Below are 17,440 nucleotides of genomic sequence, written 5' to 3'. Positions count from 1 at the left end.
AAAAGTCCTACCATCAACAAAGTAGATTTTTCCTCTTTTGTGATCTATTGAAAGGGGGAAGAAAGAGTTCATGAAGAAATAGGTGGTAAAGAAGATCACACAAAATAAAATGGATAGCTTTGATTATATAAAATGTAAAAGTTTTTGTACAAACAGATCTAATGTACTAAAAATTAGAAGGTAAACAAAACTGGGAAAAAAATCTTTGGAATACATTTCTCTGATAAAGGTCTTATTTTCAAGATACATAAAAAACTGATTTAATTGTGTAAAACTAAAAGACATTCCCAAATAAATAAATGGTTAAAGGAAACGAATAGGCAGCTTTCAAAAGAAGGGATCCACGCTGTCAACAACCATATGAAAAAAATGCTTTATTAATTAGAGAAGTATAAATTAAAGCAGCTTTGAAATTCTATCTCCTATCAATTTGACTGGCCAAGATGACAAAAAAAAAAGAAAACGACATGATGGAGAGCTGTGGGAAAACTGAACAGTGCATCATTGGAGCTGTGAATTCTGGAAAGCAATCGGGAGCTATGCTCAAAAAGACCAATTTGTACCTTCTCTTTGATTCCACTACTAGGCTTATATTCTAAGAAGATCAAAGAAAGAGAAAAGGAATCTTTTTTGTGGTGATTCCAAGTGGTAAATTAGGGATCTTTCTTCCTGTTGGGGAATGGCTAAACAAATGGTGTAGGAATGGAATGGAATGGTATTATGTCATCAAAAATGGTGAAATGGATGATTTCAGAGAAAACTGGAAAGATCTTATGAACTGATGCAGAGTGAAGTGAGCAGAATTAGAACAGTTCACACAATGAAAACTTCATAGAGAAAACAACTTTGAAAGACTTTACAATGCTGATCAGTGACACAATGAACTTCAAATTCAAAAGAATAACAATGAAACACACCATTCACCACCTTGTCAGAGGGATGATAAACTTAGATGAAGAAAGAGGCAATCAGTTTGTACGTAGATAATGGAATTTGTTTTGCTGAACTATGTAGATGTGTATTGAAAGATTTTTTTTTAATGTCACATTTAATTTTAAATTTTTTCTTAATAAGAAGAACACATTTTTAAATTAAAAAAATTAAAATGTTCCTTTAAAAAGAAAGTTACAGAACTGTTGTGAAAAGGGAAAACATATAGGAGGCTGCAACTTTAGGGTTGGCAGAAAGAACCAGTCATCATTAGGGTGCAATGGCAAGGCAGATGGCAAGTGGTAATGCATCTCCTTTAATTATAATAATAGTAGCCAACATTTATAGGGCGCTTTACATATGTAATCTCATTTAGCCCCGTAACAATCCTGGGAGGTAGGTGGTATTATTATTATCATTATCCCCATTTTACAGATGAGGAAACTGAGGCTGAGAGAGGTTAAGTGACTTGTTTCAGGGTCACATATCTAGGATGGTAAAAAGACTTTAAGGTTATAAGTAAGGATGTAGATTGAGAGTGCACAGTGCCAAATTTATTTTGCCAAATTTGCCAATTTATTTGCCAAAATTGATTTAAGGAAAAGTTTCTTAATAATTTCAGCTACCTAGTAACCAAATGGCTTACCTCAGGAGGTCAATAGAGGTGTTCAAGCCAAGACTGGACGACCACTTGTTGAGTATTTGATAGAAGAGATTCTTGTTTATGTTAGAACAAATAGCAGCTGAAGATTTGAACTCAGAGAATCTGTGATTTGGTTCTAGAGCTTTCCCATCCTGTTGGAACTTTATAGGATGTTACATTTATCCATTGTCATTTCATCTTATTAGATCCCACCCATAATTCTAGCATTAGAAGCAACATATGTGAAAATTGATAAAAAAAAAAAAGTTAAAATTTTACTTGAAATAAAAGATTTCATCCCATTTCTATTTTTTTTACTTTGTGGGTAAAAGAAAAATGCACTGTGTCACTCAGTGTAGCTTGGTCTTCAGAGATATTCTTAAATTCTGGGCTTTCTCTTGTTAGTCTATCAAGATCTTTTTGAATGCTGCCTCTGTTATCTGGTTCTTTTGAGGATCTGGTAAAACTTGCTGTCTGTATGCCTTCTACCTTTCATTCCTTTTTTACAGCTGAAGTCCAAGCACACATCCTTACGGTGTTCCACTATAGAATACTTTCCAAGTTAATATCTAACTCTTCAGAAACTCTTCTATAGGCCTAGACATTCAGCCAGATCCAAATCCACTTAACTGTCAAGCCACATCTTTCCATTTTCTCTACAAGAATAGCATTTATCAAAAGCTTTGCTAAAATTTGTCAGGCTAGAAAAGCTGTCCAAAAATAGGAAATGAGCTTAGTCTGGCCTGGCCTGAACTGGGTGGATCTGGCTCTTCCTCTGCACAGTTTTTCTTCTAGACATTTGCTAACCATCCCTCCAATGATACTTTCTAGAATTTTGCTAGAATTTGAAGTCACACCCACAGACCTGGAGTTTGCAGACCTCACTCTTTTCCATCTTTTAACCACTGAGACATTGGTGTTTTCCCTCTCTGGCTCCCCCTCACATTTTCCAAGAGCTTTCAGAGATAAAGGACAGTGAGTGGCTCCAATATCATATCCTTCAATTTTTTCAGTCTCCTTCTACACGTAGTCAGTTTGGGCCTGGTGACTTGAACTGTTCAAGAACACACTAGGTGTTCTGTCACTGTCTTTGTAAGAATGAAATCTCTTCAAGAGTGGGAATTCTTGGGGGTGGAGCCAAGATGGCAGAATAGAAGGACCACCTGTAAGAGCTCTCCCCCAACAGCCCATAAAACACCTGTAAAAATTGACTCTAAACAAATTCTAGAGCAGCAGAAGCCACAGAATGACAGAGTGAAAGAGATTTCCAGCCCTAGGCAGCCTGGAAGGCTGAAAGAAAAGGTCTATCACACCAGGTTTGGAGCGGAGCGCAGCCCAGCACCTGCAGTGTCCATTTTGGGAGCCCTCTGCCTAAAGTCCCTGGGGGAATCGAGCTGCTGATCTGAGTCTCCTCCCTGAATGTCAGCCCTGGTGTGAGGAGGAGGAGTGCTGCTGGTGGAGGCTCTGGAGAGGGAATTCTACTTGTAGATCCTGGGCGGAAAAGCTTGCAGTAGCTCCCAAACCAGAGTTCAGGCCAGGAGAGGAGTAAATTCTTCTCTCTTGATTGTGCCCACCTTAGAGGAACTGAGAACTTATAGGTCCCCAGAGTATACCCTCCTCTTAACAAAGGACTCAAAAGTCAAGTAACTGACTGGGAAAATGCCCCAAAAAGGGGGAAAAAAATAAGCCTATAGAAGGTTACTTTCTTGGTGAACAGGTATTTTCTTCATTCTTTTGGATGAGGAAGAACAATGCATATCATCAGAGGAAGACAAAAGTCAAGGCTTCTGCATCCAAACCCTCCAAAATAAATATGCAATGGTCTCAGGCCATGGAAGAGCTCAAAAAGGATTTTGAAAATCAAGTAAGAGAGGTGGAGGAAAAATTGGGAAGAAAAATGAGAGTGATGCAAGAAAATCATGAAAAGTGAGTCAACAGCTTGTGAAAGGAGATCCCAAAAAATGCTGAAGAAAATAACACCTTTGAAAATAGAATAACTCAAATGGCAAAAGAGGCCCAAAAAACCAATGAAGAGAAGAATGCTTTAAAAAGCAGAATTAGCCAAATGGAAAAGGAGGTTCAAAAGCTCACTGAAGAAAACAGTTCTTTAAAAATTAGAATGGAACAGATGGAGGCTGATGATTTTATGAGAAACCAAGAAATTACAAAACAAAACCAAAAGAATGAAAAAATAGAAGATAATGTGAAATATCTCATTGGAAAAACAACTGACCTGGAAAATAGATCCAGGAGAGACAATTTAAAAATTATGGGACTACCTGAAAGTCATGATCAAAAAAAGAGCCTAGACATCATCTTTCATGAAATTATCAAAGAAAACTTCCCTGGTATTCTAGAACCAGAGGGTAAAATAGTGAAACAATCTAACAATCACCTCCTGAAAGAGATCCAAAAAGAGAAACTCCTAGGAATATTGTAGCCAAATTCCAGAGTTCCCAGGTCAAGGAGAAAATATTGCAAGTAGCCAGAAAGAAACAATTCAAGTATTGTGGAAATACAATCAGGATAACACAAGATCTAGTAGCTACTACATTAAGGGATCAAAGGGCGTGGAATTTGGAGAGAGAGAGACAGAGACAGAGGGCACAGGCTGAGTTGAATAGAAAGGGATGATATCTAAAAAAATAAAATTAAGGGGTGGGAGAGGAATATAGTTGGAGGAGAAAGGAAAAAATGGAATGGGGCAAATTATCTCTTATAAAAGAGGCAAGAAAAGGCTTTTTCAATGGAGGGGGAAAGGGGGGAAGCGAGAGGGAAAAAGTGAAGCTTACTCTCATCACATTAGGCTTAAGGAGGGAATAACATGCACACTCAGTTTGGTATGAAAATCTATCTTACACTACAGGAAAGTAGGGGAAAAGGGGATAAGTGGGGTGGGGGGATGATAGAAGGGAGGGCAAATGGGAGGAGGGAGTGATTGGAAGTAAATACTTTAGGGGAGGAGCAAGGTCTTAAAAGAGAATCAAATGATCATTTTCATAATAGCCCTTAAGATTCTTGAACAGAGCAATTACCCTTCTGTCCCCAACCCAAAGGCCTTTGCTTCTCTTGTTTGCTACAAAGTGAGAGGAAGGTGAAGGAAGATAATTTTTAAAAAATGATCTTCAGTAACTAAACTGCTTGAAAATAAATATCCAGAGAAAGTTCACACTTTATAGACACTAGTATTTGACAGCACTTTCGTGCTTTATTGGATTTAAGGTTTTACTGATGTAAGTAGTCCTTCCACTAGCACATTTTTAAGCCCTTTCTGTCTTCTTACCCTGTGTGTCTTGTCCATGTTTTTTCCATGATTGGAAAATAGTAAAGAATTACAACCTAGGAGAGAATGAATGAGCACTAGATTTGGAAGCAGAGGAAATCCTAGAATTTGGGTTCAAATTCTGGCTCTGCTACTTAATATCATTGTGGCTTAGGGTAATAACTTGACTTCCTGAGGTCTTAGTTGCTCCTCTGTCAAATGGGGGGATTGAACAAAATGGCCTAAGTCTGTGATCCTAGAACTAGGTTGTGTCTAGTCCAGAACAGAAAAGATTAAGGGCACTTAAGTGGATTGTTCACTTGTATTTAGTAGCAGAGTAATATTGCATGTTAACCAAGTATTCTAACTCTGCTTTCTCAGAAATTTCACTTTCCTAAGCTGGGAGACAGTATGGTAGGCATGACATTGTATTCCAAGAGAGTTTTCTGATTTGACCTTTCCTTTGTGGGGTGATCTATTCTTCCTTCCCTCCAGGCAAGGCCACCCAGACAAGGGGAGGCCAGGAAGAAGATGCTTACTTCTTTTGGGCTGGCCTCTTGCCTGATGACATGAAGGCTGCCAGGTCTTGGGTGGCATTGGCGCTGTCCAGCTCCCAGGCCTGCCCATACAAACCCAGGAAGTTCAGTTTTCCTCTCAGCAGTGTCTGTACCTGAGAACACTGTTATCTCTTGACTTTTGCCCTGCTGCTGTAATCATTGCCCTCTAGAATCATGGGGAAGTTTTCCCCAGGTGATAGGGCCCAGACAGTCTCTGTTAAAGTTGATTTTATTGCTAGATGTATCACTGGATAACAGGGTCCAAGGAGAAGGGCCTAACATTTTAACCTATAGAAATTGGGTCTGATTCTATATTTTAAGGATTCTAGATTTCAGAGTAACATTTCTGATATATAACTTTTTCTATATAAAAGGTTTTCTTTCTTGCAACTAGCTTCTAATACTTAGCTTTTGAAAAATTGTTTCAAACATTTTCATTATGTCATCAGCTTATGCAGGTTAAAAGACATCTCATTTAGTCATTAAACAAATATTTATTGAGCTTTATTTTATGTTGTAGGCACTGGGCTAGGCTCTTAGGAGACAACGGCAAAGGGAAAAACAATTCCTACTTTAAAGGAGTTCACTTTTTTATATGTAGAAAAACTAAATCTGAGTTAATTTGAGAAGAGTGAGAGCACTCACCATGAGGGGATGCAGTTCTGCCCCATGGCCCTTGAAGGAAACCAGCTATTCTAAGAGAAAGTGGTAAGGAAAGAGTGTGTCCTGGCATGGGGGGCAGAGAAGGGGATGGGCTGTGGCATTTGGGGAGAACAAGGGATTAGCTTGGCTGGGATGGGAGTGAATGATGGAATGAATGGAGGGTGATGTGAAGTCAGCCTGCACTGTATCCTTGAGGTGATGGGGAGACACCAAGGATTCTTTTCGGAAGGTGCTTTGGCCAATAGATTGTAAGGGGGAGCGATTCTAAGCCAGGAAATGATTTAGGAGGCATTGTTGTAGTTAGATAGAGGAGATATGAAGAGCTGAACTAGGATGAACTCCCTGAGGAAGAGGAAGAGGAAGATTCTAGAGATAACCGAAGTGAAAAAGGAGCAAATGTGACAACTGGTTAACTCTATCGTGACCACAACTCTCTTCCCCCACCCTCCATTTCTGATTGGCAGGGGTTGTGGCCCATCAAATCTAGGCAACCCTCAGCTTGCTTCACTTCCTTCCCTGTTCTGCTCATCTGCTTGCCCAGCCGTACCCACACTCCTAATTCTGGAACCATAATGCAGTCAATTCTGCCCTTGCTCCTATTACAGGAAAGGCTGAGTCCATTTTTTTTCCCCAGGGGTCCACTCACTACCCCTGGACCTTTCTTTGTCTCCCCATTAGAATGAGAGCCACTTGGGTGGGTACCATCTCTGCTTTTGTATTTGTGTCCTCAACATTTAGCACAGTTCTTGGCACATATTAATAAAGGCTTTTTTATTCATTCATATGGGGGATGAGGAAATGAAGACTAAATGATCAGTCTGTTTGGGAATAATTGAAGGGATGCTGGTGCCCTCAGTAGAAACAGAGAAGGCTGGGGAGAGGCAGGTTAAGCAGGAGTCGTTAACCTGGAGTCTGGGAACTGGCTTTTTAAAATACTTTGACAAATTGCCTTTCAGGATAGTTGGTTTACTTTATAACCCTAGGTATTTTAGAAACATTATTCTGAGAAGAGGCCTATACTTTCTTGGTACTTGGATTACTTCCTCCTACCTTCTTGTATTATTTTTTCTTTGAGGTGGACGCCCTGGATTTTGCTAGCTGTTACGTTGCAGCGACTTTGTCTTTTGGGGTTCCTTGCAGGAGGTGACTGATGGATTCTTTATATCTTTATGTTGCCTTCCAATTCTAAAAGATCTGGGTAACTTTATGAGTTCTTGAAAGAGAGTGTTTTCTATTTTGGGGAGGATCATGGTTTTCTGGGAGTCCAGTAATTCTTAAATGACCTTTCCTTGACCTTGTTTTTGGTGTCCGATAGCTCACGTTTTGTGTTTTCTCCAGGCTTTTATTTTGCTGTAATACTTGTTGTGTAATGGAATCATTATTTCTGTTTGGTCTCTTCTAGTTCTCAGGGAGAGGTTTGCCACTTTCCCTTATGAGTTCCTTATCCTTCCTTTTATTTCCTCTAGAGATTTTATTTCATATTTTTCATTTCGTGAAGACCTTGTAGAAAATCAGGTTTTTCCCCTTTGACTCTGCAGTTGTTATGCAGTCACTCTTTCCTTTGAGACTGACCTTTTAGAAATGTCTAGGGATACAGAGGTTTTTCACACTGCTCAGTTCTTTGCTTTCCTCCTCTCTTCAGCTTTAGTTCAGGGTCAAGCTTCACCCCCTGCCAAGCTTTGGGTGTGTGTGATAATCTCCTCCCCCTCCTGGGGTTAGGTCCCCTGGATCTTGGGCACCATCTTCTACATGAGACCTTGCCAGGTCTGTTTTCCATCCTATCCAGCCCCTAGTGCCCTTCCCCTTGTATCTGTTTTGTATGTCTCTTTGTACATTCCACTAGAATATGAGTCCCTTAAAGCTTCAGACAGTCTTATTTTTGTTTTTATGTGCACAGTGCCTGACCTGAGTGATTAGTAGCTTTGTTTAGAATTCTTTATTAGTTCTTTATGACAGGCAGGTAACATGCATTTGTTAAGTACTCACTATGTGCCAGGTTCTGTGCTAAACTCTATGGATATAAGTTAAAAAGAAAGATAATCCCTGCTCTTGAGGATCTTAGATTTTAATAGGGGAAGATGGCACAAGGATCTGCAGAGGAGTGTAGTGGTGGAGGGAGAAGATACCTGTGCTGGGCACAGCCAGGAGGGAAATGAAACTTGGGTGGCCTGGACCTGTCAACAAAATGGACACCCAGGTTATGTTACCAGTAATTGAAGGGGACCAGTATGGTCTAGGATAAAAAGACTCCAGGTACTAAGGGAAGTTCCAAAATGAGAAGCCTCTGGGTTATCCAAAGAGCCTGCCTGTTTCTTCTCCCTGCATGTTTGGGACTTTAAATACAGTTCTTGAAATTACTATTTTGAATTTTCACAAGGTCAAATTTCTTCAGAAATTTTCTTTTTTTGTAGACAGTGTAATAGAGTGCTGGGCTTATTGGACTAGTTTGGCTTCAAGTCTGAATGGTCTGAATTAAAATTCTGTCTCTTACTCTAGCTCGATCTTGCAACCTTTGTACGCTACAGGCACCTAACTCCCTGGGTCTTCTGTAGTGATCTCTGTTGATGAAAGGATTTCTCACACCAGGAGTTACCTGTGCTGACCGAATCCCAGTACTTTAGAGTGCATTTTCTCTCAGTCTGTTGTGTTCCTTTATGGTTTAGTCTTAAGAAAACTTAACCCAAGGAAAACTACAGAAATAAGATAGCATTTTGCTTTTCTAACATGTCTAAATGAAGTCTTTTTAGTCTCTGTATTATTTCACCTTTGTTTCAGGTGATCTACAGTGACAAGTTTTCCCAATATTTATCTTTGTTATGAGACTTTGTTAGTGATAACAGTTATAGTTCTTTCTGAATAATGATGTCGTATTGTTTCCCTTAATCAGAAAGTTTTTATTAGGTACCAGACCCTGAAGTTGCAAAGACAAAAATTAACTGGTCCCTGTTCTCTAGGAGAAAGTATCTTGTCAGGGGAAATAGTTTATAAATGTGGAAGTGAACTAGTCAGTCCACAAACCTTTGTTAAAGCTACCATCTTGCGAGAAGCCTTGTGTTGAGTTTAGTCTGTCAAGACAAAATTGGAATATTCTCTATTCCCCAAAGAGTTTTCAGGCTAAAAATCTCTCAGGTGACTGGAATGGGTGCCAGCAGTTTGAGGGAACCAGGAGAAGCTGTCCTCATCAGTTCTACGTTTTATTGAAAAGCAGGATGCGTGGTTTGGTTGGAAGTATGTCATTGTAAACAGTACTTATCTTTAGACTTTCACGATGATGTTCATTTCTCTCTGGATGCTTTTCAGCGGCCTTTGGCCAAAGCCGTGAGGCCCAGACAGGCAAGGATTGTTGTAGGTCTGTGTATTTGCTTTGTCCTGGGTCTTGGAAGTTTTTCATCCTGGGCATTTGAGATGGCCGACTGGACTTGTGATGAAGTACGACTATAAAACAAAGGTTTCCTTGATATGGAGCTATTATCAAAATATGACGCTAGCCCAATTTAATTTGCCTCGTGAATGAGTGAGTGAAAAATTATTTATTAATCACATACTACGTGCCAGGGAATTGTACTGAGGATACTGACACAAAAGCTCCATAGGCCATCCTTAAAGAGCTTACATTTTGACAGGAAAAAACCACACGCACACACTCACAAGGTAGTGCCAACCAGGCAGAGGTGTTTTGGCTTGATCATGTCTCTAGGATGGTAGGTAGAATCTTAGGGTCAATGCTGACAATTACCTTTCAGGAATCGTTGTGTTAATTTAATTTCTCTTCCCAGGGCTAAAGGTGGAAAAGAGGTGGAATGCATTGTGGTTGATTTGGGGCTAGCACAGTCCAAGAGAGGTGTGGAGATGCATGATAGCAGCAGCTGGCAGCAAAGATTAGTGTTGTGATTACTCTGTTAACTTCCTTAGTATCCATATGGAGATGGGCATGTTATCAGTGTGGTCATGTGAGAGGATATTTTTCAGTTACATTGAGTAGATAACTCCTTTTTTTTTTTGGAGGAGGAGGAGGAAAGACAAGGCAATTGGGGTTAAGTGACTTGCCTAAGGTCACATAGCTAGTAAGTGTCCAGTGTTTGAGGTCGGTTTTGAACTCAGGTCCTCCTGTCTCCAGCGCCAGAGCTCTATTCACTGTGCCATCTAGCTGCCCCTCCTTCATTCTTAAATCACTTAAATTCCTGTGTTTATATAATACCTCTGGGAGAAGATAAGTAGATGACTAACCAAGTAGTAGGTATGTGCACCTCAAGAAACAACTAGAAGATAAAAGAAAAGTCCGCTATCAGGTGTGTAAATTGCTAGTAAGCTCTCAAGGACCGAGGAAAAGACCGACTTCAAAAGTACAGAGCAATGAAAGGGGGCATGCTAATGCGCCGTTGGTGAAACTCTGAATTGGGCCAGCCATTTTGGAAAGGGGTTTGGAATTATGCCCTCAAAGTCAATAAACTGTGCATGGAAATCAAAAGAAGGAGGGAAAAGACCTCTGTGTCCAGAAATATTTGTTAGCAGTGCTTTTTGTTGTAGCAAAGAATTGGAAACAGAGGATGTGCTTCAGTTGGGGAATGGTGGAATAAATTATGTCATATGGACATAGTAGACCATTTATTACACTGCAAGAAATGATGAATGAGGGCTTTTCAGAGAAACCTAGAAGAGCTGTGTGAACAGAACCAGGAGAATGTTTTATTTAACAACATTGTAAAGAAAAACATCTTTGAAAGACTTAAGAACTCTGCTCAAAGTAATAACCAGCCATGATTCCAGAGGTGCTAATCCCATGCAGAATGAAGCATCCATGGTCATACGGAGCTTCCCTGGAAATTTGTTTTGCTCATCTGTATTTATTTGTTACACGGATTTTTTCCTCGTTTTCAATTTGAGAGGGAGAGAAGACTAGTAATAGGGTTTTCCTAAAGAAGGATAAAAAAGGGTCATTGAGGAATTTCCAGAACTTCAGAGAAGAAGACAGAAGGAAATGCAGATAAGCAAGACTGCCTAAAAGCAAGCTGGTGCATGAGAGAAGTTCCTGGTGTCATACACTGTCACTATTTTGTTGCATATAGAAATGCACATTTTACTTGGTGTTTGTTAAGTTCAGAATAACAAAAAATAAAATTGATTAATTGATTAAAAAACAACAACTCTGCCTATCGAGTTCTGGAAAAAGAGCCCGGCCTTTTGCTAAGATATAGCAAAGACACCTGAAATCAGCATTTATGACTCAGAAGCCTAGGGCAGATGGAGCTAACTCATGGTTAACCTTCTGCTACTTAGGTGTTTATAAAAGTTATTAATAAAGTCAAAACTGGAAGTTTCTCTGCCAGCTCAACTCAGTGTTCCCAGGATACAACCCTAGCTATTTTAGACATGAACTACCCAGTAGTTATAGACCTGATCATGGTGGTTCTTTCTTTTTTCCATTAAATGAAACCATCAAGAATGGTTAAAGAAATAGGTAAGTCATGTGGAAAATCCATGCCAATTGAAGGCATAGGGGCGAGGGGAGGAGGGCTAAAACTTCACCGTCCTGTCTGACTTTGGGAATTGATAATAGTAGGTTTCAGCCGCACTCATCCTAGTTTTTGCCGTCAGGTAGAGGCTGTGACTCTTGGAGCCAAGCGTCTATCTCCAGGCCAGATTCTGAACTCTCCCACTTCACACTGTCATGGACTTCACTTTTGCCACCTGCCATGGTGCTGCTTGTCCCTTTCCAAGTCCACCTTGAATCTCAAACTCACTGTCTTGTCCTGCCCCAACAGGGAATAAAGGGAGGGGACTCACGCATTCTGACCAGGAATTACAATTCCCAGCATTCTATGCTGCCAGAACTTTTCCTTCATGGAGGGAAAGTTAGTCTTGAATACCCAGTTACAGTGGCCAAAAAAAAAAATAAAAAATCCCTTTCTCTATGGTAAAGAGTTTTCTTGGAATGATAGTTTTGGTTCTTTGCAAACGATAATTTCTTTATTGGAGCTGAGTTGCTTCTTTTGGCTGATTTTTTTCTCCCATTTTCATTATAGTACCTGATTATCAGCTTCCACGTGGAAGAACTATCATGGAGGTGGTGTCAGCTGAGGTGAACAGCTTACTTCCAGAGGAGATCATGGACACTGGCATAACTTTAGTAGAAGATGATAGTATCGAGGCTGTTATTGTTTCATCCCCAATGGGAGATTCAATTCCCATGGAAACGGACCTGCAAGAAATCGTCAACATAAATTCATCCAATGAATCTGCAACCACAGCCATGTCTATTACCACAGAACCAGTCACAGTGTCTAGTAACCACGCTAACAAAGTTGTTGGGAATACCATAGTTACAAAAACAGATCTGAATACTGTCAAAACAGCCTTTCCAAGTGGCCTTCAAAAACTTGGTGCCCAGACACCTGTGACTATATCAGCCAATCAGATTATTTTAAACAGATCTCAGACATCTGATCTTAAACTTGGCAATCAAACAATTAAACCAGATGGACAGAAGTTAATTGTAACAACTTTGGGCAAGTCTGGCCCACCCATTGTTTTAGCATTACCCAATAACCAGCTGCCCCAGACTCAGAAAGCCACATCTCAGACACAGTCAGGAGACTCTAAAGTACAATCTCAGCAAATCAAGGTCGTTACCATTGGAGGAAGGCCAGAGATGAAACCTGTCATTGGTGTGTCAGCGCTGACACCAGGAAGTCAGCTGATTAATACCACAGCTCAGCCTTCTGTGTTGCAGACTCAACAGTTAAAAACAGTGCAGGTAAAAAAAAAAAGGTTTGTCTCTTAAAAATGCATGTATATGAAACACTCATCGGTCATAGGTATGTATTTAAGGTCATTTATGTCAGTCTTCACAAATCATTTTTGAATATTGCTTTTAGCGTATACATGAAAACAGTGATGCTTATCGTATAGGAAGACTTTTCAGCATGTGAATGAGCTAGCCAAACAACTGTTTTGGTTGAATTTAATTTTGAACATTTGAATATGTATTTCATATTTTTAGTGGAAGTTGTCTGTGTGTGAGAAGAAGCATTCTTATTAACCAGTTAGCAGATAGCTTTGCAGTAATGGAACAAAACTTGGTATTCAGACAGTCTTCAGTACTAGAGATTAGCTGATCTCTGTCCTTTGACCGTGGATCACTGGTGGGCCACGGAGGTGGAAGGTAACCCACATCAGGTTAATTACTTAACTCTGAAGACTTTTCTTTTTCTGAGTAAAGACATTCTTTGTCCACGGAAGCCTTTCTCTTTGGAAAGTCACTCTTACCATGACTTTGAGGTCCTACCTTTTGTTATTTCCCATTCACACTTGGCTTCCCACTACAATCCCCACAGCCATGGCCCCTAATGGCCCTCTCAGATTCCAAGTGGGAACAGAAAGTGGAAGTTGGACCTGAGGCAGAGAGGAGTCTTGGAAAGGTTGCATGGCTAAACGATAGATAATAAGGGTTCTTTTGGCTAGTGTTTTGTAACTAGAACCTTGTTCTCTTTAGCCACTCCAGCGTTGTTATTGGTAGACTGTCTGCTTGTCTTTTTTCGTAAAAACACTACTATAAAATGTCCCCATTTACTCTCCATCTGTTAACATCTATAAGGAAACTTCCATACCTGGAGGTAAGCCCAAACATTTAGATCTCTGGAAAATGTCGATCACAGTAGTAGTGGTCAGAGCTCGTGTTTACGTCATGCTTTAAGATCTGCAAAGTGTTTTACTTAGATTATCTCATTTGACCCTCATAGGAACCTTGTGAGGTTGGTACTTTTCTCCCCGTTTTACAGATGAGGAAACTGAGGCTGATAGAGCTTCAGTGACTTCATAGCTAATAAGTGTCTGAGGCAAAATTTGAACTCAGGTCTTTCTGACCCTGTGTCATTTAGTTCCCCCATATGTCACAAAACCCATGCAGTATTTTTATTTTCTCTCTTTCCTTTTTCAGCTGTTTACCATTTCACACAATTCCTGGTTATCTGGTTTCCCGTAGCAATCTAAGACTGTTTTCTAGGTAGAAAGAGCGGGCCAATAACTTGGTTAGTGGGCTGGGGAAGGTATAATCAAAGCCTCAAGAACAGTTGATCAGGCAGGACATAAATAGTAGACTCATCAGAGCTGTCTGGAATACCGCAGGACCTCTGACGTGATTGTGGCATAAGAGTTACTGAGAAAAAGTTAAATATGAGCAGTAACTTTGGTGTATGTGACAGTGGGCAGAGAGAGACATGTTTGTCTGGAGAGCACCATCAAGTTGGCAGAGTGCTTTACGTGAACTTAGCCCAGTCAGTTCTCACCAAAAACAGTAAGTCGTAGCTGCCGCAGGCATTCCTGCATTTTATTGATGAGGAAACTGATACCCTCTATCCCCTGTCTTTGTTTCAGTCTCTGAAGAGAAAGTCACCTTTCCCCTTAAGTGCAGACCCTCTCTCTTTGTACCCTCAATCTAATCCCTTCCACACGTCCTGTAGCCCAAGAAAACCTGAGTTCAAATTCTTCCTTTGACATAGATTGATGTTATGAACTTGGGCAAGTTGCTTGCTTAGTGGCTCTCTTAACTGCAGCGGTCGAAGGAGTTCCCTCATTTTTAATTACAGTAGTAAATCATTGATCTAGACCAGATTTTAAAATTTGTTTATGAAATAAGGCAGGGAAATTTGTAGTAGAATTTCTTTATAACCATTCGACAAATATTTGAGCAGTTACCCCCCAAATGATTGAAACAGTTTTGGTAATTCACGGGGGGTTCTTCAGTTACCTGTAACATTTTACTTATCCAGAATGGCACATTTACTGAAGGTACCAGATCAATAATTGGATTTCTCTTTTCAAGATGCTGAAAGAGTCCATTAAATGCCCTCTTTTATTTATTATTAATAATAACAGAGCACTTTGTGGTTTTAATGATCTCATATGATACCCGTGTGATCTCTTTCCCACCCTTTTCTTGTAATTGCCTCTTTTCCAGCTTGAAGGTTAGGTTTTGAGCTCTCTTGGTCCCAGAGTCTTGAACCCTCAGAAACTCATCGGCCAATTTTCTTGTCGGTGCTTTCTTTTGTTTCAGTTTTCTAATTAAGCTTATTTAAAATTATCCTTTATTAAAAAAAATTATCCTTTATACTTTGGTAGTGTTTAATGTAATTATGTTCCAATTAGAACAAGCTTTGTTTTCCCCCTTAACATGAGAGCCCTTGGTTGTGTTACAAAACTGGAGATGTTTGGCTTAGCAGCCTTAAACGTAGGGGAAGATGAGACTTACATTTGTTCATGAGCTTTTTCAATTTGGGGAGCAGCTTGTTTGTTTAAATTAAGTTTTATTGATGCTGTTTTTTTAGCATCATCATAATTTTTGGAAATTCCTTGTTTCTTCCCTAATAATTGAACACTCCCCAGTTAATCAAAGGAAGACAGAAACACCCAATACGTTGAGCCTGTTGGACAGTGCATTCAGCAGTCTGCCCCAATGGCCCATTCTTGAACCTTTCTAATGAGGAAGGAGTTGGAATGGCTGATTTAAAAAAAAAAAAAATTCCTGATTTGAAAGTATTTTGTTAGCCACACTCTAAATAGGTCAGACTTAATGGAAAGTATCATGAAGACCTAAGTATTACTTATATTCGAAAAAGGCAAATGATTTAGCGTTAACTTTTTAGGAACTTAAGTATATGGTACCTTTTTCATACGTAAAATCCATTAATATTCAGCAGGCCAGTAAAATTCTTACCAATTTTGAAATTTTACATGTTTAATGGCAAAGGAGGGCTACTTTTCACTGTACCATTAACTGGGCATCCACTTGGATATGCGAAGTTGTTTAAATCCAATTATAGATCCTCAGATTTTTCATTGTATTGGGCCCATTGTTAGACTTTATGCTACATTTCCTGTTTTCTGTAATCCGTCCCCCCCCCCCCCCCCCACAGGATTTTGCATTCATAATGCAAAGTAAATACATTTCATTGAAATAGTTCAATTTGGAATTTGGGACCCCCAAAACAGGAAGTTACACTTTTGTATGTTGCATCTAGTATATTCTTCATATTCATGTTGGTAATATCTGTTATAATATACTTTGAGGCAGTATGGTGTCAAGCAGAGGGACGGAAGACAGGTCCATACCTTACCTCCATTATCATCTGTGTCACCTTGGCCAAGTCACTTCTTTAACTTTGTTTACTCTTCCATAGAAGTGGGCCTTCCCAATAAGATTATTGGGAAGATAAATGAGGTGAGGTATCTAAAGTATTATTTAACCATGAAGTGGTTGTGTGTGCGTGCATGTGTGTGTGTGTGTGCGTGTGTGTGTGTGCGTGTGTGTGTGTGTGTGTGCGTGTGTGTGTGTGTGTGAAACCTGTCATTATTATGAAGTCTTGATCTTTGATTGTAAGAAAGTATTTGTGCAACTGGAAAATATTTTATGTCTGTAAGTTAGCTTGTTAATTTGAAGCAAGTGTTCTTTAGGATCTGGTTATTTCCTTCAGAATGGACTATTGGGAATTGATGTTTATGAAAATTTCTCTTTTTTGGTTAGCTATACTTATCTGTTATAGGAAGAGATTTTTTTAATTCAAAGAATTCCTTAATATGTATTTGTATTATACTTCTGGAGATTGGAGTAGTTCTTTAAAAGAGACCTCATTTTCAGGAGTAATGGCACTGGATTATTTCTCTGAAGTAACTCCTGGTTCCACCTTACTTTTTCCTTTTAGTATTTCACTTCATGTTTTGGGAAAAGAATGTCAAATGGTGTTTTACTTTTTATTAAATATGTTGTTTCTTTTGCTTGTGATTGATCATAAATTTATATTCCAGAAATTTTAAATTCCATTACGGCAGATAATGTATAATGTACAGTGCAAAGAGCTATGCAGTCTTTTTAGTTGTGGAACATTTTAGCAACTGAAATTCATGAAACTAAATTCTTATTTTCTTGCTGCTAACATTTGTTTTTTGCCAAGTACATGGTCGTTGTTTGCTTGCTCTGTCTTACTCCTACGTGAACGATGCTTGTGGCAATCGACACAGCTGTTTGTATGTTTCAGATCGCTAAGAAGACAAGAACGCCGACGTCTGGGCCAGTGATCACCAAGCTGATCTTTGCAAAACCAATTAATAGTAAAGCAGTTACAGGACAGACAGCTCAAGTGTCACCTGTCATCGCAGGTTGGATTTATTTGTTATTTCTTAAGCTACATTCTTGCCTTCTTCTACAGATCTACAGGAATCTGATTTGCCTTGCTGAGCGTCCTCAGCTGTGCGAGCCTTCAGTGGGAAGGGAGCGGCAGCTGACATAGCCTCACTGAGCTCTCAAGGAGTCCTGATGGCTCAGTGTATGTAAATCACACAAGAGGGTAGCTCGGCTGTGAAAAGCTAGCCTGCTGCCTTGTCTTCTGAAGG

General features: G+C 39.6%; 1 protein-coding gene across 3 annotated transcripts in view; it reads left to right on the top strand.

The window, feature by feature from the left end:
• LIN54 (lin-54 DREAM MuvB core complex component) overlaps window positions 1–17,440 on the top strand; it is a 78,833-nt gene that overhangs the window by 9,420 nt on the left and 51,973 nt on the right. For all 3 annotated transcript variants that reach the window (XM_072623994.1, XM_072623993.1, XM_072623995.1), the window contains exons 2-3: window positions 12,079–12,809; window positions 17,086–17,206. In XM_072623994.1, coding sequence (XP_072480095.1) covers window positions 12,079–12,809; window positions 17,086–17,206 — 852 coding nt within the window. The remainder of the gene's footprint in view (window positions 1–12,078; window positions 12,810–17,085; window positions 17,207–17,440) is intronic.

Source organism: Notamacropus eugenii, chromosome 7, assembly GCF_028372415.1.
Source record: "Notamacropus eugenii isolate mMacEug1 chromosome 7, mMacEug1.pri_v2, whole genome shotgun sequence".
NCBI classification, from domain to species: Eukaryota; Metazoa; Chordata; class Mammalia; order Diprotodontia; family Macropodidae; genus Notamacropus; species Notamacropus eugenii.
Note: the sequence above shows the minus strand (reverse complement) of the source record. Positions and strands in the feature narration are given on the sequence as shown.